General features: G+C 43.4%; 1 protein-coding gene across 7 annotated transcripts in view; it reads left to right on the top strand.

Annotated features, from left to right (window-relative positions):
• Positions 1–27,143, top strand: part of NHS (NHS actin remodeling regulator) — a 247,255-nt gene that overhangs the window by 184,640 nt on the left and 35,472 nt on the right. The window contains exon 1 of one of the 7 annotated variants that reach the window (XM_033147340.1): positions 6,331–6,397. The exons of 5 other annotated variants lie outside the window; for them this stretch is intronic. In XM_033147340.1, coding sequence (XP_033003231.1) covers positions 6,346–6,397 — 52 coding nt within the window. In that variant the 5' untranslated portion in view covers positions 6,331–6,345. Of the gene's footprint in view, positions 1–6,330; positions 6,398–7,690; positions 7,728–27,143 lie in introns of those variants that run through there. One more of the 7 variants, XM_033147342.1, reaches the window with a different exon arrangement.

The raw sequence follows: 27,143 nt of genomic DNA, 5'->3' as shown, positions 1-27,143 counted from the left end.
TATGCTAAGAACATAACTACATCAGCTAGGCGAGGGATGCCACTCTAGGCCATATGCTTGGAGGAACCACCATGATTTTAACAGGTGTTGAAACTGCATCAGTGCTGGAGCTGCTCGCATACAGGGGGGGGGGGTGATTTTAGAGTCAGGATCCCACAGTGGAGAACATCCTCTTGCAAGTGGCCATGCACCATCTCTCTGAGGACTATGGCCCTGTGAGAAGAGCATCTCCCCCCATGATCTCAGAGTCTAGCCAGGGGCATAAGGGACCAGGTAGTCTTTCAGCGGTGGGGAGATTAAAGACTATGACTATTGACCATGGTGGCTGCGGATGATGGGAGTTGGAGTCCAGCCACACCTGGAGGACCACAGGTTCCCCACACCTGAAGTACTGTGGTAGTGTACATGAACATTCAGGGAACGAATGTGCTGTATAAATTATAAGCACCATTTTAAAATGTAAATAAAATTCATCTATTTTTAGAAGTCTATGAATAGGAGATTATTTGAATCTAACATGCAGAGGGAGAGCCCCTTCCAACCAGGGAACAGATTATAAAGAGCCCAAAGGAATTTAGGATGGGGGGGATTTATACCAACCAGAACAACTTCACTATAAACAGAGACTGTCTTTGTAATGAGAGTGGTAATTAGCAAATTGTATACTTTAGTAGTGGGTATGGCCTGAAATAAACAACCAGCTATTTAACAAAAAGAAACAAGAAGTTTGTTTCTTTTCACAGCTGTGTTGTTTTCAGAATTCTGGATTTATAATTAAGCTAGTATTAACCGAGTTTCTGCCTTATACTTGTTCTTTGAAAATTCTGTGGGGAAACCTTCAAAATCTACAAACTCCAGGCCTGAATTTATATCACCAGTGAGTCTTTCTAGAGCAGCATTTTTTAAAAAAATGTATCTGGGGCACAGGGTTAACATGGGAAGGCACATTCAAATCATATACTAAAAAATATACATGCACAGTTTTTATTTTATTTTATTTTATTTTATTTTATTTTATTTTTTTATTTTATTTCTCAGCTCCCGGAACAAAGGAACAGGCAACATCTCTGCAACTACGAAATAATCTAGTTAAGATTGCGTCCTTAGGCCCCTCCCACTGGTTTCCCTAAAGTGTCAATCAGAGCTCAAAGATGGGTGGGTCTGTGCTTTCTGGGCAAGAGTGGTACTTCTGGGATTTCCTTGTGGAATCCCTGTGGAATCCGTAATCTCTCCCTTGAGATGATGTCACTGCCCATATATGGGCAGACAGAAGGATCAATGCTCTCTTCCCAACCTGAGGGGCATAAACTGATGGATGAATCACTGACAGATGCTGAATAGACAGAGGATTATTTTTTCAAGGCTTATTTCAATACCTCTTGTAGCACACAGGTCAGGGATTCCTGATTAAAGTAGGGAGAAGTTTAAAAGCTCCAATGTGACATGATGATTTTTTTAATGCTTCCTTTTTATTGACAGCTTTGACTAATACATAAATAAAAACAGAAACATAATCACATACAATTTTGACACTGTATAATTTATTATTTTTATTTTTAAATCAAGGAGCCAACTACACATGTGTAATTCTCTTATTTGTTAAAAGACTCTGATGGTTGTCCCAGCTGGATTGATCCTGGGATCTTCAACATACAGGGTAGGAGCAATTGTGATACTTTTCAGTCTATAACAGGAATACAAATCAAAGCAGGAGAGTTGGTAGATGTCACAGGCTGGACCCAATGGTGGCTTGTTGCCCATTGAGTCTGGTAGGGCAGAAGGTGAGGAGGCCAATTGTAGGTGGTGGTAGCGCCAGTGACAGATTAGCCAACTAATTCTACCCCTGCTGAGTTCTATGAGGGCAACACTGAGACTAAGGAGGAGGAAGTCGATTGTCAGAGCCACCCTTTGGACTGGTTGTGAGTAAGAAGCCAGGTGGGTTCACAAAAATCAACACTGAAGTTGGTGGAGCAGTGCCTCATTTGCCCTAACGGACTAACCTCTACTGGCTATGCAGTGGAGTAATGGGTGAGAAGGGCATTAAGCAGCTGGTTGTACCTTTGATCCAATGTCTTTGTTCAGACCAGGTCTATCCATGGTTTTAAGTTTGGTAATTGGTTGCAATTACTGGAATACTGGAAAGAGAAGTTGCTGAATTGCAACTAATTACCAAACTTAAAACCATGGAGAGACCTGGTCTGAACAAAGACACTGGATTCTTATCTCATTGTACATGACAAAGCTATCTTTAGCCATCTCACCCCTTGCTTTTTCCTGTAAGACCAATTGCAGTCATTAACAGTCATCAACAGGTTTTCCACACCTATCAGCCAATCACCCATACCCACCACCCTTCTGAGTAATACCCCTCCCCACTCTCTCACTATATATAAGGGTCTGGTGACTTCTGTTTCAGTGTATCTGAAGAAGTGTGCATGCACACGAAAGCTCATACCAAGAACAAACTTAGTTGGTCTCTAAGGTGCTACTGGAAAGAATTTTTTTTATTTTTTATTTAGTAGTAGTAGTAGTAGTAGTAGTAGTAGTACCACCCTGCCCATCTGACTGGGTTGCTCCATCCACTCTGCTTCCGACAGATATATAAAAGCATAATAAGACATCAAACATTTAAAATTTCTCTACACAAGGCTGCCTTCAGATGTCTTCTGAAAAATGATACAGCTATTTATCTCCTTGACATTGGATGGGAGGGCGTTCCACAGGGCGGGTGCCACTACTGAGAAGGACCTCTGCCTGGTTCCCCATAACTTCACTTCTTGCAGTGAGGGAACCACCAGAAGACCCTTGGAGGAGGACCTCAGTATCTGGGCTGAATGATGGGGGTGGAGATGCTCCTTCAGGTATACAGGTGCGAGGCTGTTTAGGGCTTTAAAGTTCAGCACCAACTCTTCAAATTGTGCTCTGAAATGTTCAAATGAACTTTCCTCTTGTTTCTGTTTTTTTTTTAACTTCCTTGGTCTGCTTGTTATCCCCTTTCCATTTACCACCCATCACATTTTGTTCATATGCTTTTCCTCTTTGTTTTCTTACCCTTGTAATTTCATTTCTGAAACCCTTTGCTTTTTGCATCACTCACAGTTCACATTTTACTTCTTCCCTGAGAGTGAATGTGCAGCCAGGCACCCTTTAACCCCCAGCTAATCTGCATGCTGAACTCCTGAAGGTTCAGATGCAGAGTTAGGCAGTGAAAGGGAAGCCACTATAGATACTGACAGCAAACCCTCTCCAAGGTCACCAGCACACTAGAATTACCTAATCAAAAAGTGCAAGACCTTTATGTCCTCTCCCAGTGACACAATCCACATTGAAGTTGGAGATATTCACTCGTTTGTGCCCTCGGGCAGTTTCTACTGCAGTTGAAAACTGCAGTAGAAATACCCTAGAGTTAAATACAGTGTGAGCCAATCTTGGTGATAACAGAAGAGTCTCATATTGTGTGGCTGATATCATTGTGTGATTATTCTGTCTAGCTGGGGAGTTTTGCGCTCATTTAATAGTCATGCCAAAATAAACCTAGTTTATTGATGGTGCTGGGAACTGTAGCTTTGTGAGAGGTAAACTACAGTTCCCAGGTTTCTTTGGGGAAGCTATGTTCCATAAATGTGCCTTAAATATATGGTGCTGATGGACTGGTGATGAATGAACACTTTCTTCCTCCTCTTTCAAGGTTGAAGTTAGAATGGCAAGACAAGGATGAGACCAATCTTTTCAAAACATTGACTAAAGGCTTAGGGTGAAAGATGTTTCACAGGGATGTTGGGCTAGTCTCTTAAGAGCCATAAAAGCTAAAGAAAGGATGTTAAAAATCAATCGATGTTTTACAAGGAAGCAGCGTAAAGGTTTTAGGGCTGCAGTAATTATGTCACTATGTGTGTCTGTGAGGTGGTAGCTCCTGTTTCTTGAGTGTGTTGCCTCTTACACAGGAATGCCCTAAATAAAAAACAAACTCCATAATGATTGCACTACCTTGGCAGTGCCACGAGGAAACAATATTGTTGCCTTCCTCTTCACTGTCATTGTCTTCTCCTTTCACACTTTGCTCGTGTGTACTTACTATGTTGAAGTGTGCAGAAGGCAGTGACCAATTGGACCAACAAACGGGGGGGGGGGGGGGTTATGAGTATCACAAGGAGGGTGTCTTCAGGGGGTGCTGACCAGAATAAAATAAATTATTCTGAATTAAATACATTGCCCCATAGTAGAGGTCAGGGGTGGTGTGTGGTACATAATCTGTAGGGGTGGACAAATGTAGCCTAGCTCATCTCATCCTGTTTCCTTATGTGGGCATCTTAAAAGCTTATCTTGTGGCCCATTTCTATGCATTTTTTTTAAGGATACTTTTTGCGAAATCCTTTAAAAATCTGCGCAGAGAAACAGTCACACACACACACAAACCAAAACTGTATGTATGAAGGGTCACTGTACATACAAAAAGATGTATGTATGCACCCATGGTGTTCAGATAGGTGATGGGGGCCGCTGTCTGTTGCATGTGCAGGTATACAGGAAATGATGTGCAGTCACTTCCTGAACTGTATTTGGAAAAGTGGTTTACCTAGGACAGCAGAGGGGCTGCACTTTCAAAGCTGTTCTAAGCAGCGTTAGAATGTTAAAACAAGGCAAGGGAGAGAGAGCAAGCTTTTGATTTACCTTGTTAAGTGCAGTGATCAAACCAGCCCCCCCCCCCAAAAAAATGTTCATAGATCTGCAGACAAAACCGAAAATCTACATTTCGTTCCAGGAACTTGCTCAATGAGATGAATGAATGCAACAAATTCTGACCTGGGGAAAATTTTCTGACATGTCCACATATCTGTATAGGTAGAGAATATTGGCCTAAGTGAACAGATTCCATGTGGTCACCCAACAGTTTTGGACCACCAGTGGACTATAGATGGCTTCTCATATGTTCTGGGAAGTTCTGTGGGGATTTCTCCCCCCCTCACCCAAATTGACCTTCCATCCCCTTCAAGGAAAGATGATTTTCAGCCCTTTTGTGCCTTATAGTTTCCACCCAGCAATCAGACCGTTCATGACCACCTTCTGAGCCTATTAAGATGTTCCCCTGAATACATGTGATTAAACGTGGGAAGGGGGTAGGAACACACACACACACACACACCCTGCCCCCAACATCCCAAGGCATGCTGGTTCCATTTCGGACCTTCCTCCATTGAGAGCAAGGCTCTGAAGGGAATGTCCAAGAGTGTTTTGAACAATCTCTGTGATTGGGAACCCTGTCTTATTGGGGTTCCAGATCAAGATGAGGGTTCTAAGCCTATGTTCCATGCAAGCTGGTTTCAATTAGAGCCAATGCCCTCAGGGATATGGAGGGGTTGGGACTGTGTGTGCTTCCTTTCCCCTCTCAGCCCAAATGTGTTCATCCCAAATGCCTGACCATGACAGAATATGGGGGAAATATTCAGAAAGACATGGTAGCTGGGTTTTTATTTAAGCTTATCATACAGTTTTTGCACTTCACAGGTTCCTTCATCCATTGTCCCCAAGTGACGAAAGAGTTGTGAAATGCCTACTTTGAAGGCTCAATAGCCCTTAATGTAGAAAAGAGAGAAAAGGATAACCCTGAGCAGCATGCCAAAGCAGCGAAGGGTTCCTCTCCGCCCCTCACCCAGATTTAGAGTTTGGTAATGGAACAACTCGTGTCTCACTTTGCAGAGAACAGGCCTTCAAGTTAGAATGGAAGCAGAATGCCAGCACATGATAGCCTGGCATGCTAAAGGCATGAGGATTTCTGCCAGCGCTTCCATTAGATTCATTGTTGTGAACCGCCCTGTGATCTTTGACTGGAGGGCCGTGTACAAATTTAATAAATAAATAAGTAAATAAGTAAATAAATAAATAAATAATAGGCCCCTGGTGGGTCCAATAGTCTGAACTCCCAAAATAAATTTCCCAACATATATCCAATGTGATGCATGTTTTCTGGTAGTAATGTACACATAACAAATCCATGTCAGTAAATTGTGCTATAGAAGAATAGGGCTATCTCTCTCTCCCCCCCTCCCTCCCTCCCTCCCTCCCTCTCTATCTATCTATCTATCTATCTATCTATCTATACATATATATATATATACCAGAGAGATCTGCATAGGCTGAGGCTACCCATACACATATAGTGATTCCCCTTTGCTGCCAATGATACAGCTGCTGCTGCTGCTTCTGACTGACTCTGACTGTGCTGCTGCTGCTGCTGCTGCTGCTGGGAGGGAGGGAGGGAGGGAGAGAGGATGCAGTATCAAGCACCTGCCCTCCATTAGGCCACTGAGACATATCAGGGATGGGTAGTGCCTGGCCACATCGTGGATGGGCAAATCCCAATGCAAGCTGCAGCGGTACCCAAGGAGAAGACACACAGGTATGGATTTGGGAGGTGGAGGGGCGTGGAATGGGTGCCCATAGCAACCAGCAGCCCAGCTAGCTATGCAGCAGGCCTTGCATTATAGCCGGCCTGCTTTGCTGCTGGTTTTGTGGATGTAGAGAGGGTGCCATGCAGCCAGCTTCTCTGCAGTGAGTGTCAGCAATGGAATCGGGGTACTCTCGTTCTCTCTCTCTCTCTCTCTCTCTCCCAGAAAGTCCCCTTTAGTGATGCTTTAGAGAATGAAGGCTTAGGAGAGCAGCAGGGTGGGGGGAAGAGAGATGCTTCCAAGTATTTCTGCAGTGTGCTCACAAGCCGGCTTTTTCTCTCTCCTGTAGCTTTGCTGGTCAGAGGATTTTACTGCAACATCTTCTCGGCAGATAAGATAGGCAGGGGATGCTAAATGCAGCCCCAGAATGCTGAATACCCTATGCATTCTCCAGAGGAATGTTCTGGATGGAGCCATGCACCGCTTGCAGCCAGTGCTTCTTTGCACAGCTTGTGGTGGCAAGCAAACTAATCTGGTTTCAATAGCATAACAATGAGACATTTCGCTTTTCAGCAAATGCAAGGTTATAAAATCCAAGCAGTGCTATGTCAGGCTAGAGTCTTTGTGTAAAACTGCCGGGATTCAGACTTTGGCATCACTTGAATTCAATAGATGAGCTCACCGCGGGTAGCTCCCATTCAGAATTATTATTTTTCCCAGTTCCATAGTAAGAGTTGGGATCATGTATTGGTGGTGTAGTATTCAGAGGGGGGGAGGATAAAAAAGAAGGTATGTTGCAGTTCTGATACAAGAAAGCTACAACACACAGAGAGAGGAAATAAAAGTGTGTTAAATAAACACACACGGGCAGAATCCAGGCAAGGTGTTTTTCTCTCACTGCTGTTTAATGAAGAATTTGGTGCGGCATAATCTGTGTTGGTGTGGCATAATCTAAGATTGGGACAAATAGGATTTCTTAAGACATCTCTGGATGTTTCTGGGGCCTCTTGACAGTGCATTTTAGCAAAATGATGCTGCAGGAGACTTAACAGAGATGCACTTGCAGTACTGCACTGACATGGCCCGATGCAGAACCAGGAACTTGGATAGTCGTGTTTCATTGGCCAACTCGGGATGATAAGTGTAGCAGCTTCAGCTCTTTTGGCAAGTGAATGGGGGTGAGGACTAGGAAAGGGAGTGAGTAGATCAGCAGTGACGTCATTTTTAACCAATTCCTTACACAGTTGGGGAATGAAGTTAAAAGGAAAAGCTGCAATCTCTGGGTGACTCTATGCATTGGCTGGAGAATCTACCGGTAAATGAGCAGGAGTTTCCCCAATGGTAATACATTTTATTTCCTATGTTAATCCACTCCTTCTAATCCTTTTATTCTGGTTAAATCAAATATTTTATTTTATTTTATTTTATAATTGCAATGTGACTTTGTTTGCTTGTGGCTTCTGTAAAAAAATTTGTCTTGCATTGTATTGTAAGCTTTATCTTAGCAGTCGTAGTAATGTGTTGCTCCTTTCTGTATGAATCACTGCCACTGGCTGTAAGAGTTTAGTATGCAGCATTTATGCTTACCAGCAAGGTATGGAGATGCAGAAGCTGTCAGACACCGAGAGATCTCTGGCATGGGAACAAGGCTGTACTTTTCAAATTGCAGATGGAAGGGAAATTATTTGGGTATTAAAAGCTCAAAGGAATGGCACTAAATCTGACTTTTAAAAAAAAGGATTCACAAATAAGAAAGGAAAATGTATTTTTTTATGTGTGTGTCCTTATAGAACTATTCTAATAACCTAAATGAGTACTACTATCCATGCTGGCCCCTTTCCCCAGAGCCTGCTTCTCTCCCCAGCCCTTCCATAAAAGGGTATTGAAGGTGAGGCTGCCCTTTGGCCATTCAGCCACACACCTGGGATTTTCTGAGTGCTTGCACCTAAAAATAAAATGCAATGTTCATGCAGTAGTTTCTGCTAAGGTCATTGTAAGGGGGGGGGGGGGTGTCATACATGGTGGAATGATTGAGCCAAGATGGTGGGCAGTTACTAAGTGGTGCTGGTCTTTGCAATACTTCTGCTACTTTGGCCGATTCTCCATTTTTAGTGGTTTGTTTTTATTTTACACTATTTGGTCTGACACAAGAGCTGCTAATGCCTGCCCTATAAGCCCAATTATGATTTGCAAAACTAGTGCTTGAATCCTCTCTGCTCCTCCTGCTGAGGGCTAGATCTGTTTGCTTCTTACTCTGCAAAGGCACAGAGCTGACTCATAGAACCCATTTGGATTTGTGTTGTGTTGCTGATATATATGATACAGAAAATGCCAGTCCATTTATGATGGCAGCAGCTAAGAAGTTAGGATGGGCTTTTGAGGTGTGTGTGTGTGTGTGTGTGTGTGTGTGTGTTTCCTTCACAGGAATGCAAAAGGCACAGAGAAAAATTACGAGCACAGTAAGAAATGGTGATTGTGATTGACAAATCCTCACCACTTATCCAGGATGCAAAATACTGGAGAGGGTTGTGAAATTCATTGCCACCAGTAAACATGCTCAGTAAAAAGGCTGGCTTTGCAGTGATTATGATAATGTTAGAGGCTCGTATCACAGCAAACTCTTCTTTCTGCAGTGTGGTGCATTGTATGACAGGGAGTGGATGCCCCCTAATCGTTCCCTTCTCATATCCTCAGTTGCCCTTGGAAGATAGAACAGTATTTTTATTTTTATTTTAAATGGTCTGTTCACGGCTTAGCTTTCAGGTTCCTGTTCTACAGAGGCACCTGTGTTGCCATTTGCTGAGTATAATGGAAGCAATAAGAAGGGGCAAGTGTGGCTGCATGGTGATTGAATGGCAGAGGGCAGAATCGCGTGTGGGAATGAATGAAGGGGCAACCTCAGTGGGTTCTACCTCTATAATGCAATTCCCCACCCCCACCCCCACCAAATGCTATCTATAGTTAAATAGACTTTGACTTCCTTGTGATCTTCATACCTCTAGTTTATAAATGATCTGTATTATTACATTCATAAATTAGGTTGACAAGCATTGTGGACGTGGCATATGGAATAGTTAATCTGGCTGTGGTGGAAGAGTACAGGAAACACTAGGCAATGTTCTCTCACAAATATGACACTGCACAGTCGCCTGTAGGGGGGAAATATCCCTTGGGCATTGGGTATTTCTTATACCAGATGAGCCCATTGGTCCCTCTAGCTCAGTATTGTTGACACTGACTGGGTTTCAGGTAGCAGTTTTCCCCAACCCTCCCTGTTCTTGCTGTTTCAGTTATTTTTAGCATTGATGATACAGAGTTCTTGCTACTTGACATTCATGATACTAATATTGTAGATCTGCTCCTTCATGATCCTGTTGATAAAAAGGATCGTATGCAGAGTGGGGTGGGGTTTATATTGAGTAATATCTCTCTCTCTCTCTCTCTCCTGTGATTGGTGTTGCAGCAGCAACTGAGGATGCTCAGTGGAACATATTGGTGAGAAACTCAGAAAAGTACAAAAGCTCAAGGCTGGAAAAGAAATAGGAAACCAAGTACTAGGATGTGCTCATTGGCTGCTCAGAGTAACCTCAGCTGAGTATCTGCAAAGAAAGAAGTCATTCCAGGTTCAGGTCCTTGCGAATGGGCAGTGCAGGAGCAATACATATTTAGAAATTGGTTAAAAGACACTGCATATTTTCTATACCTTGAAATACCATAGTTGCCCACGTGATTAACAGTCTTGCAGAAGAAACATGGATTGTTTTTGTAGTGATATTCAGGAAGGTTTCTGGGGACACCAATAGAAGGCTTATTGCCAGCTCTTGAACAAGTTTGCTTGGATGAGCTATGTGCATTACACATGATAAGTTGAAGTCGCCTGAGGACTGAACCACTTCAGGACAGATATGTTTTGCAGTGCTCCCTCCTGTAAAAAAGAAACCCCCAAACTTGTGAGATGGAAAATAGCCTATCAGGGAGAAAGGTTTAACTTAGGTGCCAGAGGTGCCAGCTCATTGCATGTAGGGACATTGGTTGATGTTTTTTAATATGGCCAAGCATTGAAAAAAATAAACCACCTATCGGTGGTAGTATAGTCTGAATTCTGTCACTTCAGTCCAACACATTCAGTGCAATGTCTGTAATGGTCATGAATCCCACTGAATTCCATCTGACAAATTAATTATCATTGTTTTTGCCAGGGGTGGACCTTATTCTGCACATTTAGACCCAACAAAAAGTTGCCTAAATGTTACTTCACATCACGAGAATTGCTAACCCAGGGAAAGATGGCTTGGTATTGAAACCTTAGTGTTGTGACCCAGAGTCCAGCAGCAATTAAGACTTGAAGTCGGAGGCTGCAGAGTCTCTAGCTAAGGAGCCAGACTAGGTGCCGGGTTCTGAGTCTGCTGTGGGAGTCCAGGAGGCTGAGGAACCCAATGTTTCCCACTGCAGTGCTGGGATGTGGGAAAGGCCCATTAAGCAAGCTGATGGACTGATTCATTGAATCCCACCCTGTATTAATAGCGTAGAATATGATCTCATACTTCAGTAGCGCCTGAAATATTTACTCCTGCTCTGTGACACTGGCCACTATTTTGGCCCCTGATGTCAGTGCTTAGACTTATTGGGCTACAATGAAATATGTTGAACGGCTGCTTACAAAAAATATCTGTGTGTTAGCAATGATGACACAACAACTCCCACAGATGGAATTGGCTGAAACCTAGTTCGACAAATGGTTCTAATAATGTAAAACTGAAAAAAAAAATATGGACAATTAACTTTTATTTTTTCTGTGAATTGGGAATAATCCAACATAACTTGAATTCAGTGGGTGCAAACCTTGGCCCAGTTTGTGGAACACAGCATAGGAGCATATTTTGGGAAGCCATGAGGGGGCAGAGCCAGGAGGGGTAATCTGGAGGCAAATGCTTAAAAAGGCTCAATCTTGCTCTCAACCTTTGTTGGGTCAAGTTGCTCACTTGGAGCTATCCATGGTCCTGCAACCTCTGAGCTGCCTTCTCCATGGGATCTGGTATTGGGACAGAACATGGCACTTAGGATAGATTTGCATGCTCGTTACCATATCAACGTTTGTATTTTGTGTTTACACTTGTTGCCCCCCCCCCATCACACATACAGCTCTCCATGGTGTATGTGTGATTTCATAGAAACATAAGCTGCCTTACACTGAGTCAGACCAATGGTCCATTTAGCTCAATGTCTCTCAAACCTGGGTCTCCAGCTGTTGTTGGACTACAGCTCCCATCATCTCTGATCACTGGTCCTGCTTGCTAGGGATTAGGAGCATTGCAGTCCAGCCACAGCTGGAGACCCAGGATTAAGAAACACTGGTCTACACAGGCTGGCAGCAGCTGTCAAGGATTTCAGCAAAGGGATGTTTGTAACCCTACCTGGTGATGCCAGGGATTGAACCTGGAACCAAATGCTCTACCCCAAGCGATGGCCCTATGGTTCAACAACACACAGCAAGGTAGCACAGCATTGATGAGCAGTGGATTTTTTTTCATAGTGATGTCTGTATCTTTTACCTACAATATCAGAAGGTGCATGCTCCTGAATGTCAGTTGCTGGGAATCACAAGTGATTCAGGTCCTGCCTATGAGCTCCCCATGGGCATCTGGTTGGCCATGGGGACAACAGGATGCTCGGCAAGGTGGACCTTTGGCCTGATCCAGCAGGTATGTTGTTAATCCATTTTGGAATGTAAGCCAAATGCTGCCAGTCACAGCTAGCAGAGAAAGGCATGCTTAAACCAACCAGAGATTAAACTCAATCTAGTCTCTGAATCATCCTAGTGCACTTCACACAATATAGTTTGCTAGTTATTATTTTACCTGTCCACAGGCAATGCCTCTTGAACATTCCTAATCTTAAATTAGTGTCACCAACCTAGCAGTTCGAAAGCACGTCAAAGTGCAAGTAGATAAATAGATACCGCTCCGGCGGGAAGGTAAACGGCGTTTCCGTGCACTGCTCTGGTTCACTAGAAGCGGCTTAGTCATGCTGGCCACATGACCTGGAAGCTGTACACTAGCTCCCTTGGCCAGTAACGCGAGATCAGCACTACAACCCCAGAGTCGGACACGACTGGACCTAATGGTCAGGGGTCCCTTTACCCTTTACCTTTACTAATGGCATAAGAAGGGCAGGATTGACTGCTATATTCACATTTACGGTTCCACAACTTGCCCTCCAATGGCCCTGTTTCAGCCAGGACTGCCATGTTTTTCAGAGTGCCGGCCCCAGGGAAAACTCCAACCTCCAAATGTCCCAGTTGTCAGGATGCATTTGTCTCTCCCTCCTTCCCTCCTCCTTTTCTACCTCAGCTTTTGCATTGTAAATGTCTGTGGTAGCTAAAGCTGAATCCCAGCATAAGCACCATTGCTGCCTAGGAAGGGGGAATGTCTTGCATGTATTTTAGGAACCTAATTAGTTATGGAGATACTGAAGTATCGTTGTCACCTGACTGGTTGGCTTTTTGTTTTTGTTTTTTGTTAGAGGCAAAAGGTAGCAGTTGGTAGATCAGGGTGGAGCACATTGCTTACCTGCTTCCCAGCATGGAGGTGATTGCCAGTAACTGAGGGCCTTACCCCTTTCCCTCTAGGTAACCAGCAGTGATGTGCAGTGTTGGGAAGCCAGGTGAGCAGCGCTACCCAACTTGCCTGCCACTACTGGTATGAGTAGGTGGGAAAAGGCATTAAGACAGCGATGGAGCATCTGCTTTGCATGCAGAAGGTCTCAAGTTCAATCCCCGGCATCTCCAAACGTGGCTGGAAATGTCCCCTGTCTGAAACCATGCAGTGCCACTGCTGGTGAGTGTAGGTATTTCTGAGCTAGATTGACTGATGGTGTGACTCGACCATCTTTCCTATGTTTCTTCCCCATAAAGTACAGGCAACTCCCAATTTACCTGGGGGTTACATTCCAAGGCACGGCACGTTTAAGTGAAATTGCGTATATTTGAAACACCATTGAAAAAGCCCGCAAAAGCCCCATTCTGTCTCCTGCCCATCCCGCCCCTTTCTGTTACGTTTTTGGGTCGCTTCCAGGTTCAGCATGATGCGTGCATGGTCATGCACTTATCAGACACGCCTAAAACAGTTGCTGCCTGTACTGCAGTACTTTTTGGTGTACTCAAGAACTAGCCTCTTTTAAGTTATTCTGAGTTACGCAGCAGGTCACAAAATAAAATTGTAAAGTTCTGTTACACTTTGCAGTGTCTCTCACATGCCTGTCAAGTGCAGAATCACTTGCTTCCAAGGCTTTTTCTTTAAATCGGAACTCGCCAGAACTCAGTTCCAGCACGTCTCAGGTGGGCATTGTTGCCATTCTAAGAGAACGAGGGAGGTGTTCATGGTGAGTTCTGGCACCTCTTTTTCTAGAAACATAGCACTGCTTGCCTCCAGTAAATGTAAAACTGCATACTACTACTATTTATTTTAAATTATCGGGGGTTAGTTCAATTGGTAGAACATAAGACTCTTAATCCTAGGGTCATGAGTTCGAGCCCCACATTGGGCAAAAGATTCCTGCATTGCTGGGGGTTGGATTTGATGTCCCTTCACAGTCCCTTCCAACTCTGTGACTCTGTGTTTCCAAACTGAGGCATTTCCTGAGTTTTATCAAATAAATGGATGTCGGCTCTATCATGGGATTTTACCCTGATAGGAAAATGGATCCTTCAGGTTCAGAAGCAGTATACCTTGGAATGGTAGTGGGGTGGAAAGTGGGAGAAGGCCTGCTTCCTCCCTGCCCTGCTGCAGGCATCCCAGAGTCCTCTGGCTTGCTGCAGTTGGGAACTGGATGCTAGACTGGGCCGACCTTCGGCTTGTTGCCACAGGGCTCTTCTTCTTCTTACGTTCTAACCACATTTGAACATTTAACCTCAGCCATTGATGCGAAGGTGGGAGATGCCGCAGACCAAACAAATCTTTCCACAAGGTAGGAGGCCGCCTAAGTGCCTTGATACATGCAGGTGTTTGTCACCGTGGAATCTTAGCACTCGCAGATTTTATTTATTTTGGCATGGCACAGGCTATCAAAATTTATCTTCCAAATGAGGGATGTAATTATATTTTGATAAAGATCCGGCAATCCAGGGAGAATGAAAAGTTAAGGGTTGCTGGGATACCAATGACTCTCGGTTACGAGGAGGTGGCTGTCTGTGGAATACTAATAGGCTGGGGTTGCCCAGCCTTCTTTATCTAGACTTTTCCAATAGTGTTTGATAACGCGAGCAATCAAGTGCTGTTATTCTGGCAGAGTGATTAAAGATACGACTTGTCTTTTATGAATGAAAAGGTGGCATGCGCAACATGGAAAGCAGAGATACGTCCTGCCATTTGATATATTGTAAGCATTCAAGGGTTTGGCATTATAAATTGTGCCTGTATTATTGGGGCTGCAGAAATAAACTTTTCCCTCTCTCTCTGTGATTTCATGCTTCTGGTTTCCAGGGTGTGGCACAATGCTTAAAGTCTGGAAACACACAAAAGAATGATGAGCAAAGGACAAATGAATTTATTCCTTCTTTGTATTTTCCTGCTTGTGGCCATATACCATAGGCTACCACAGCCATTTGGTGGGGTGAGGCTACCTCTGTGCCGATTTCTGGCAAGATCTTGCAAGATCTCCCCTGAAATCAGTGCCAGTGCCGGCATCGCTTCTCTGCCAGCACCACAGGCAGCAGCCGCCAGCACTTCCTGGTATGCCTCAAACAGCAAAATGGGATCATTGGCCCTGACCACAGCACATCTTATCATGATTAAATTTGTTACCCATCCTTCACTATCAGATGCATATGCCATAAAGCAGGGATGGGGGATCTCAGGCCCAGATGCAGCCCTCGGGACATTCCTTAGGCCACACCCCTTCTCCCCAGGCCACGCCCATCACCTTTCCTGCTTTGCACCCTCCCCTGAGTGTTTCTGGCTGATTGCAATGTGCCCCTGAACTCCCATAATGCTTTGTGCTTGCCTGCAAGGAGACTAAAGAGGGGTAAAAATTAGCTTAGTGTACAGAGGTAAAATTGGCATGAATTGCTTAGTCCATTTTTGCCTCTGATCATACTTACCCACCACTGGCATGTTCCACCTCACAAGGTTGTCCAGAAGGGAAAGGGACTATTGGGCAGAAAGTGGTTCCCCATCCCTGACATAGGATGTATGGAATCTTTGCTAAGTGGAGCGAGCTGGAACAAATTAATTTGTGGTCTGTGGTTATCACGTCAATGAAAACTGAAAATCCATCACAAAGAAATACCCGAAGAGTGAGAGCATTTTAGAAACGCATCCAATTTTGGGTTGCATACTTAAGGTTTCAGTCCTATGTACTTCTCCAATTGGGAGCAAGTGCCGTTGAAGACGGTGGGATGCGCTGCTAAGTCAACATCCAAAGAAGCAGGCCATGAATGTTGAAATAAAGAGAGATGGGAAGACAGAGGAAGAGTCACAAGGGACCCGTCCTCTCACCCAAGTCAGGGTGAAGGGGAAAGGGATACCTTTCAAATGGATCAATCTGGTTCTTACTCCTATTTCTGATTCTTATTCCCATCAATTAAAACTTAATTTTAAAATCTCAGGTCTTCGTTCCAGAGACATTCAAAATAGAGTATTCGAGAGGGGGAGCAAATGTCTACAATTCACTCTGCTCCCAAGCTTCCTGAGTCAACTAGGAATGTATGAAATGGATTTCTAAGTGCATTTGGAAGAGCACAGTGACAAACCTTCCTGCAACTGGGAGCCCTTCCTTATCAGGGTTCCCGATCATAAGGAACTTCACCCAAGTACCATAATTTAGACTTGGAGTGGCTAATGGGTGGTCCACAGACTGGGTCAGGACCAGTGCCAGCCAAATCATTTTTGGCTACAAGTCTCTGATACAAGTTCACTAATCATTTCATTGTCTTTTTGCAAGAGTATGGCAACTTTTGTAATTTGCTGTGCTTTGGGCTCTACTGCTCTAATAAATGTACAGGTATACCGCTTAATGGCTCCGTAGTTGTTAAAAATGACTGGGTTGTCTCCCTCTAATACTTAATGAACAACATCCTCATTATGAATCTCAGCCGACCATAATTGCCCTCCTTGTTGGCAGACTTAACAGAGATGCCAAGAAGTGTGATAAGTGCTGAACACAGATTGCCATGCCATTCTTGGCGGCAGTGCCTTCAATACAAAGTTCAGGAATAGAGATTGTTTGCTGAAGCTCTGAAGTAGCTGAATTTCAAATGCTATTATTATTATTATTATTATTATTATTATTATTATTATTATTAATACCCTGCCCAACTCGCTGGGTTTCCCCAGCCACTCTGGGTGGCTTACAGCAGTGTTTTTCAACCTTTTTTGGGCAAAGGCACACTTGTTTCATGAAAAAAATCACGAGGCACACCACCATGAGAAAATGTTAAAAAATTTAACTCTGTGCCTATATTGACTATATATAAACTAATTCTCTTGAATAGGAATCAAATAAACACAAATCTACCTCACATAGGAGGCAGCATGTTGGGAGCACATGCCCTGCTTTCAAGCTTATTCCCATTGGGCTACTGTGAGAACAGGATACAGGAGGGGGGCAGACCTTTGGTCTGATCCAGCAGCCCAGTTTTCTTATGGAATTAAACAAGAGGAAATGAAAGAGTCGAATATTTGCTACGAAAGAATGCCAATGAGTTTTATGCTGGCCACACACAGCACTGATGCTGAGAGATCTCCAGTTATAGCAGCAATTCACCAAAATCAGAGCTAGGAGGACAGCCATAAATAGATAAGTAGAAAAGAAAGCTGAGTTTGGCAGGCTCTTCAAATACATATTGCCCTGCCCCAAGCCATCATTATAATAGACGACAAATAGGAAGGCAACAACGGGTTAATAGTGCTTGGAGGGGCATGTTTTGCCCTTTATCTGCCGCCTTTCTTCTACTCTGGGACCCCGGCAGCCCCCACGAAGCTCTCCTTGGGGTCCCTCAGCAACCCCCACCCCCCCCCCGCATTTGACGGTCTACTTTGGGCAGGAGCAGCGCAGCGAGCGAGATGTTGGGGGCTGGGGGGGCCGCAGCCCCGGGAGAGACAGGCCTTCTCCCTGCGCTCAGGTTGCAACAGGCCGCTGGCTCTTGGGGGATCTTGTTCCCTTATTGCACGGGCTGCGAGGCGCTTCGCCATGGCTGGCGGGAAGCCCCTCCGCCCAGCTGCTCCTGGCGCTGGAAGCTCTTCTATGCAGCCCTGTCGGGCCGGGCAGCGCTGCACAGAATCCTCGGGGCGAGAAGCCCGTTCAGGAGGGCGCGCATCAAGGAGCGCTGCCTGTTCCCACCGGGCCCCCGTCCTCCCCACAGCCGCGCCGGTGTAGAGGCAGCGAGGGGATCCCCCGGGAGAACCCGCCGGCAGCCTCCTCCCCCCCCGCGCCGGCTCCAGCGCCCCCTGCTCCTCCTCTCAGGCGGGCGCTTGGCGAGGCTGACCTCAGGTGCCTGCGCGGGGGAGGGGACGGAGGGCTGGCTCCCCCCCCCCGCCGCCCGGGTCCAGCCAAAGGCCAATGAAGAGGCACCGAAAGTAGGGCTGGGGAGCCCCTCGCGCCCCCGCCTCCTCCCCCTCGCCTGTCCTGTCGGACCCTGGCCGCAGCCGCAGCCCTCTCCTCCCTTTTGTGTGTCTTTTCACACTGTGTCCCTGCGCAGCCCGAAGCGGGGAGGGGGGGTGAAGAAGAGAGAGTCCCCCGGCGGGTGGGTGCGCTGGCCGGCGAGGCAGAGAGAAGCCATTCGGCCCTCTGGACGGACGGACACGCTGCTGGCCGGAGGAGGGCGATGCCCCAGAGAGGCTAAATGGTGCCCCGACGGAACCCGCTCGCCGCGGAAATTTGACATTTAAAAAAACAAATCTTTCGAATTTTCCCCACGGAACACCAGGCAACATCTCGCGGCACACTAGTGTGCCGCGGAACAGTGGTTGAAAAACACTGGCTTACAGGATATATAAAACATAGTAAAATATTTAAAACTTCCCGATACAGGGCTGCCTTCCGGTGTCTTCTAAAAGTTATGTAGTTCTTTATCTCCTTGACATCTGAAGGGAGGGTGTTCCACAGGGAGGGCGCCACTACCAAGAAGGCTTTCTGTCTGGTCCTCTGCCTGGTTCCCTTTAGGGAGTCAAGTAACTTTTGTAATTTATATATTGCAAGGATTTCTCAAAGGGGGGAAAAAACAAAACATTTTTTTTTGCCACACTGTATTGTTGCCAAATCTTGTGACTGTCTCTTCATGTGAAGTTTCCTGAACATAAGATGATATTGGACACTCCTGAAATGTAATATGACTGAACCCTAGAAACACATGGTAGAAGACCAACTGACTACAGAAGGCATTATACTCTTAGTTATGTATTAAACATGTACAACTTATAACGCATCAAAGTTCAGGTTTAGATGCTGGCAGTAAGTCTGCAAATATATGACACAGTCATCCACAGCCATCCAAAACTTTTATCAACTTGCTGTATCTTCAGTGAATGCTCACAGCACTGAATGTATGCTAGAGCATTCTTGTATTTTGGACTGGCATTGGCTAGGGATGGATGGACAAATCTTTAAGTTTAGGTTTCTGCCAGTTTCTCATTTTTCCACCCTTAATTTCAGCATCCTCCCTTTCACATGCATTTCTCCTGATATGTTTTTTGTTGTGTAATTTTACCCAATAAATGAACATTCACAAGCTATTTTCCCCAGTACAGGGTAGCTTTGTAAGTTCTTTTCACTACAACATGCATTTATGTGCACTATTTTGGTTAGAGAATTGCATCGCCAAATTTTGGAGGAGTTTGAATTTCAAAGGATAGCTGTGTCTCAGTTCACACGTTGAGTTGGGAATTTGCAAATCAGTGCAAATTTACAGTGCAAGCAGAATGAGTTCCTTCCCCTTACCTAGCTTTGGCTGTGAGGGAAAACATGCTGCAGAAGAAACAGTTGGTGTGTGAATTGCATGCTTCTTTCCTTATTTCATTGGGGTGTGTGTTTCCATTTCTCTGCTGCTTTAGAAGAAAGGTTCATTGGTGTAGGAGGCAAGCATCATATTTTGTAAGTCAACTAATTCCCAGCTAGTCTGCTTAGCCACAGAAGTAGAGCAACAATAGAAGGCTTTCTCTGTAGGCAGTTACCTTGTTATCCACTTGTAGTCCAATAAAACTGGAGAGAGCTCTGACACCATGGTGACCTTGCTGAAATTCTTTTACAGCCTTTGCTTTGGGAAAGGCCTGTTTTGTTCCCTTGTTCCTTGTTTGTGCCAACATTTGTATTTGATCTCTTGCTGGTTGTCACTAGTAAGCCAGGACCTGAAAGAAGTTGCTTTCAATTCCTCTGCATGATCAAAGTCTCTTCGTGGAGTTTATGTGGGTTTCTTGCCTCTCTGTTACATAACAAAGCAAAAACCTGCCACTTAAAATGACAGCTTCAAATTTCTTAAGGAAGGAAGGGATGATGGGAAGGGATCGCTCCAATCGCTTGAAGAATATAAAGAGGGCGGGAGTATATATATACATGTGCTCTGGGGTTCATTTGTGCTGGCCTTTGTGAGGGAAAATGAAAATGCTGCAGTTTTATGCATACAAACCAGGAAACCTTCAACCGTCTTGGGAATTATGCTGGAGCTTTCCTATACTGGTGTGCTCCCCCCCTCCATTTTGCTTACTAAGCTGTTTCTCCAGACAGATTTGCTTCTGCATGTATCAGGACCAAGCGCAGAGAGCGAGTATCGCAGCACATGCATTATTGATTGTTTCAAACATATATTAATAGATAAGCATGTTGCGGTACTTCTCAGTGTATTCTGTCACAGCGCATTAGAGCGGATGAGTTGCAGAGGGATTTGTTCTTTGCGGAATACAGTGTTTTTTTCAGATGGGAGATTCCCACCGGCACAGAAAGGCACATATGCGTGTGTGTGTGTGTGTATCTATTGCACATGGACGCAATGCACATGCAAGTAGACAATCCATTTTTACCCTACTCCTCACTTGGAAGGAGGGGTTAGAGGGGAAATCCATTTAGGGAAACACCCTCCCATCTCTCTTCAGCCTTTCACTGCCTTTCTTTGCTACTCAGCACAGGCAAAGTGCTTCTGTGCTCCATTCCCCCAGCTCGAACCCTTTCCTCTTCGAAGCAATCTAGGTCACTAAGTAAAGGAGGAGGCGGGGGACGTGGAGAAAACAGAGAAAAGGAATTGGGTTATGGTGGAACTTTCTAGGAATGAAGCCTACGTACATCTCGGGGACAGGTGTTTTTTTTGTACACAAAGCCTTTGGAACAGCTCAGGCTCATGGCAAGCTATTTGCAATGCATAGATATTACATTCAGGTATGCCTGATTAAAGTGGTAGGAATGACACTTTGGAGCAGGGTGCACTCCACATCAGGATACGCCATCATAGGACTTCCGGGACGGCGTGCTTAGTGCCGGGTGGGGATCCGCGCTCCTGCTATCTCGAGGCGGACCAGTGTTGCATAGAGGCGAAAACGGGCGACGAAGCGTGAGTCAACCGACCCCAGGGGGGGATTCTGGGGGCAGAAGCCCACGGCGGCACGATTTGGGGTCTCCTGCCCAAAAAAAAACAAACCTTGTAAGGGCGCGAAAGATTTAACCGGGAGACCGCCGTGCAAACGGGCATAAACCCCTCTGCAACACACACGCCCCAAACCTCGGCAAAGCGGCGCCGAACTTTCCCCCATTAAAATACAGACTGCAAAGAACAAACTCCCCCGAATATAGAAGAACTAAATACATAAATAAACAATAGCGTAGCCCCGGAACAAAGGGGCGATATCGGAGGGAGAGGACGTGGGGAATTTGCAAGGCGGAAACGGACAGTAACAGCAAGGGGGGCTGTGATACAACGTGAAATACCTGTCATAAAACAACTAAGACTGTAGCGAAAGTATCGTAAACTATCCCCCTGCGGATTGAACGATATCGGGAGGGTATAAACGGAAACCAACAAAGCACGCAAGATAAAGTGAAAGAGAGGAAACCGCTAAAGGGGGAGCGGGAAGGTGAAGAGCGTGCAAACATACAAACTCAAGCTTTTTTACCCTGAGAAAGAGCGAGTGAGACAATTAACAACCTTTCTAATTACCGGAATGCTTCGAGAAAGCTGAGTCAGCGGAAGGGCCGCCATCGTAGGAGGAAGGGAGACGAACGAGAAAGCGGAAGGAGGAGACAAAGAGGTGCTGGAAAGCAGACCGTAAGGGAAGGAAGGAGGGAGGCAAGAGAAAGAGAGAGAAGCGCGACCTCAAGCGGCCATAAACAAAACTGCAGCTGGAAACAAAGCAACTATCTGAACTTACGCCACCCAGTGGTCGCCCCAAGAACTACGGGGGAAATCAACACTTAAGAAAATAAGGAGTGGATATGGACAGCTGCTAAGCAATATCCCCAAAGGGAACTCCCTATAAAAAGAAGGAAACGGGTGTTGTAGCAAGCTAATATCATAAAGTTAAAGTAATAAAGGAACTGAAAAATTATAAGCTGCAGCGATATACCAATGGGAACTAAAAAAACAACAGTATCCAGTAGCTACGCAGCAGCTTTAGGTCATCAACGGAGGAATTCGATTATAGAAAACGACACTAGTATGGAGATGAAAGAGCTAATGACAGTTATGGAGAGAATGGAGAAAAATATAGGCGACAAATTAACAATGCTGGATGGGAATATCAAAACGCTGGATGGAAAGATGGAGCTAATGGGAAGTAAGATTGAGAAAAACTCAAGCCTAATCCTGGAATTATCAGGCCAAGTGAACCAAATGACAGCTAAACAGACGGAACTAGATGCAACGGTGCAAGAGGTTAAAGAGAAGCTGCAAAAACAAGAAGAGAACATTAAAAAGACACAGTCAGAACAAAAGGAAATTAAAAGACACCAAGAAAAAGATAGATTGGAACTAGATGAATTAAAGAGGATACATGAAGAAACTTTGGACGTTTTAGCTGTTCTTGAGATGAGGCAGAAGGAGATGATTCTCCGCCTGAGGGGCATTAAAGAAAATCGAGATGAAGATATTTCAGGAATAATCATAAAAGCAATAGCGGAGTGGTTGAAAGTGGCAGAAGAAGAGCTGATATTGGACATAGAAAAAATCTTCAGAATAAAAGTGAATAAAACCAAAATCAGGAAAGGTCCAGGGGACTGCCTCATCTTCCTAAATTCAAGACTGTTGAGAGACAAGCTCTTGCTAAAAGGAAGAGCAGAACCTCTTCAAATGTATGGAAATACGATAGAAATAATGAAAGAAATTCCGACCCGTCTGCTCAAAAAGAGGGAGAATTATAAGTTTATAACATCAGCATTGAGGAAAAATGGAATTCTGTTCAGATGGGAGTTCCCGGAGGGACTCTCGTTTACTTTTAAGGAAAGAAGAAGACTCTTTAAATCTGTAGACGACACCGAAATCTTCTGGAGGAAATATTGGGAGGAACTGGGTGGAGAGAAACGACCAGAAAAGAGCATCCCAAACGACTGAAACGACGAGGAAAGCGGTGGTCGGAACAACGGAGGACTAAGCTCAACTTGACCTCCCCTGGTTTCTTCCGACTGACTAAATCGCAATTGGACCAGGGAAAGCATTATTTTTAAACTGACGTCGCCCTTCTGCAATTTGGGCGCCGTGGATTCTCTTTTTTTCTGTCTTGTTCTGTTTTGTTTTGTTTTTTGTGCCCTTTCCCCCCTTTTCCCTTCCCTTTAATTTTCATTTTTTTTTCTCCCTCCTTTTCTTTTTTCTTTAGAGTTTTCTTATTAATTACATAAAAGGAGAATAAAGATAGAGTTATAGTCATGTCGTTGAAATGTGTATCATGGAACGTAAACGGTCTAAACAGTAAGCTAAAGAGGAATAGGGTGGAATGTATATTGAAAAAGCGAAAATGGGACATCATTTGCTTACAAGAAACCCATATTTCCCAAATTCATACAAGGGTCTTAAAGAATGTAAGGTTGGGAAAGGAATTTATAGCAGCGGGGGTAGAGAAAAAAAGAGGCGTAGTGATGTATATTAATCCAGGGTTACAACCTCAGTTATTATTTAAAGATGAGGAAGGAAGAATATTAATTGTAGAGATACAATCGGAAGCTGGAAAAATTGTGTTGGTCGGTTTCTACGCTCCCAATAATAGGAAAGAGGAATTTTACAGGAACCTGGAGGAAAAACTCTGGGATTTTGCAGGGGAGGATATAATATTTATGGGAGACCAGAACGGTGTAATATCTAATGACCTGGACAGAACGGACAGGGAGAAAATAACCAACTCTGGTAAACTTCCACTATCTTTTTTTAATTTGGTCACTAATTTAAATTTACATGATACATGGAGAACCAAAAACCCATGTGCCAGAGATATCACCTTCTACTCGGAAGCACATAAATCTGGAGGGAGGATTGACGCTATCTGGGTCTCAAAAAAATTAATGTTGAATGTGGGAAAAACTGAAATTTTAAATAAATCCATCTCCGATCACAATCCAGTCTCGATAGAGATGAAATTTAGGAAACGTACAAGTGGGAGATGGAGGATGAATGAAGAACTTTGGCGGGAGGAGGCAAGAGTGAATAAAGCAAAAGAGACATTAAAGGAATTTTTTGCAATAAATGAAAATCCAATAACGGATAATATGGTGATTTGGGACACCAGTAAAGCTTACATGAGGGGATTTGGGATTCAACAGATGAAAGAAATCAGGAAAGAGAAGAATAACAACATTATAGAAATGAATAAGCAAATAAGAGATAAGGAATTGGAATTGGTTAAAAATCCGAAGAGTGAAGAATTAAGATCGAGCATCAGGAATTTGCAATCCCACCTCTCAGATTTGATAAATAAAGAGGTAGAAAGGAAGATTCTCTGGACTAAACAAAGATATTTCGAACAGGCTAATAAACCAGGGAGAATGTTATCATGGCTAGCGAAAGAAAGACAAGTAAATAGGGTGATAAATAAAATATTGGATGGAGAGGTGGAGTTAACAGACCCGGAACAAATTAAGACAAAATTCTGGAGGTATTATAAAAATTTATATCAGGACAAAGGGGAGGAAGAAAGGGAAATGCAAAACTATCTACAGGGGAAAGAATTGCCAGAAATTAAGGAGGAGGAATATAACATGTTAAATGCAGAAATCGGGATTGAAGAGATAGAGGAGGTAATAAATAAAATGGAAACAGGAAAATCTCCCGGCCCGGACGGAATTCCAGTAATATATTACAAAAGATTTAAAGAGATAATAATACCAAAGTTAAAGGTTATATTGGATGAGATCTTGCAAAAAAAGAAGATTCCTAATTCCTGGCAAGAAGCCTTGATAACTTTAATTCCTAAGCAAGGCGCTGATTTGAAATTAACAAAAAACTTCAGACCGATATCGCTGCTAAATATAGACTACAAAATCTTTACAGGGGTATTGGCAAACAGATTAAAAAGATTATTAAAAAGGGTGATAGATAAAGATCAAGTAGGCTTCCTCCCCGAGAGACAAATTAAAGATAATACCAGAACAATAATCAATCTATGGGAATATGTAGAGTTAAACCCTAGTAAAAAAATTGCAATGCTGTTGGTGGACGCCGAGAAAGCTTTTGACAGCATTTCCTGGAATTTTATGGTGAAAAATCTGGAAAGGTGGAAAATTGGAGAAAAATTTTTGAACGGGATAAAGAGTATTTACAACAAACAAACAGCCAGATTAATCATAAACAATGAGCTATCGGAAGGCTTCGAAATTGAGAGAGGTGTCAGGCAAGGTTGCCCCCTTTCCCCACTGTTATTTATTATAACCCTGGAAATTCTCCTTAACACATTAAGAGATGACACGAAAATTGAAGGGATAAAAGTGGGTAATTATAATTATAAGGTGAAAGCTTACGCAGATGATGTAATCATTACAGTGGAATCCCCGATAGAAAGCCTGCAAGAAGCATTAGAGAAAATTAATGAATTCGGGAAGAACTCAGGTTTCAAGCTAAATAAAGAAAAGTCTAAATTATTAACAAAAAATATGGGGGAATGGGAGAAAAAAAGACTGGAAGAAGTAACGGGATTAAAAATTGAAACTAAAGCTAAATACTTAGGTCTGTGGATATCTAACAAAAATACAAATCTATTTAAGGACAACTATATCAGACTCTGGAAAGATGTTAAAGAAACACTTAAAAAATGGCAGAAACTACAGCTATCTTTATTAGGACGGGTTTCAATGATAAAAATGATGGTACTTCCCAAAATCCTATTCCTCTTTCAAATAGCACCGGTAATCGTGGGGACGAGGTACTTAAAGAATTGCCAAAAAGATCTGGCGGACTTTATTTGGCAGGGGAAAAAAGCGAGAATAAAACAAGAAATTATGTTAAGCGAGAAAGAAGTAGGCGGCTTCGGGGTTCCGGATTTATTAACTTATTATGATGCAGCTGGGTGGATCTGGATCAAAGATTGGATTACATTAGAAAATAAAGAAACATTAGAATTGGAAGGCTGGGACAAGCTCTACGGCTGGCACGGGTACCTTTTTTATGAGAAATTAAAAATGCATAGAAGATTCAATAATCATTTGGTAAGGAAAGCGCTGATTGAAATTTGGGAAAGAATTAAAACAAAAATAGTGAAAAAAACACCTTGGTGTATCTCACCGGTGGAGGCCACCTCAACTTTTAAGAACACGACTAAAAGGAGATGGCCTATCTATAAGGAATTAGTGGAAGAGCAGAAAGAAAATCCAAAATTAAGAAATTATGCAGACTTGAGACCTACTGGCATAAGCTGGCTAGAGTATCTTCAATTGAGAGCGATATTTCAACAGGATTTAAAAAATAGAGGGTTCGAAAATAAAGAAACAAGAATAGATGAAATAATTGTGTGCAAACAGAAAATATTATCCAAAGTATATAGATTAATAAAAAGTGAACAGCAGACCTCAGATACAAAAAATAGCAACATGATAAAGTGGGAAAAAGATTTTGGGTATGAAATTGAATATGATAAATGGAAGCAATTCTGGACGAAAAATATTAAATTTACAGCCTCTTACCAAATAAAAGAAAATCTCATGAAGGTACACCATAGATGGTATCTAACACCAGAAAGAACAGCCAAGATAAGTAACTCCAAGAACAATAAGTGCTGGAGATGTAGAGACCAGATTGGGACGTTGTTCCATATCTGGTGGACTTGCCCCAAAATTAAAGAATTTTGGACGATGATCCACGAAGAGGTGCAAAAGCTGATCAAAATATCGTATACCAAAAAACCAGAGCTATACTTATTGGGAATAATTACCAATGAAATACCAAGAGATAGAATAAATATTTTTCTATACGTGACAACCGCCGCAAGAACGCTCGTGGCTAAATATTGGAAAAGAGATCAGTTACCATCAAAAGACGAATGGGTCAGTAAAATTGTAGAATACCTGGAGCTAGCGAAGCTGACGAACTACATTAGAGGTGCTTCTAAAGAAATAATTAAAAATCAATGGAAATATATAAATGAATATTTGGGGAAACAAGATAAGAATAGAAGATATTGGTTGTGTCTAGAATAATGAAAGGAATTAAAGTTAGTAAAGTTTGTGAAGCGATGTTTGGAAGATTTATAAAATTTGTGAAGTATGTACAAACGACAGATAGAACAAGGTAATTTATTTAAAATATGAAGCGTTGTTAAAGCAGTGGAAGTTCTTTTTGTGTGTGAAGCTTAACCATGTATGTCA

This window comes from Lacerta agilis, chromosome 4 (genome assembly GCF_009819535.1).
Source record: "Lacerta agilis isolate rLacAgi1 chromosome 4, rLacAgi1.pri, whole genome shotgun sequence".
NCBI classification, from domain to species: Eukaryota; Metazoa; Chordata; class Lepidosauria; order Squamata; family Lacertidae; genus Lacerta; species Lacerta agilis.
This window is presented reverse-complemented; position numbering and strand designations above follow the sequence as displayed.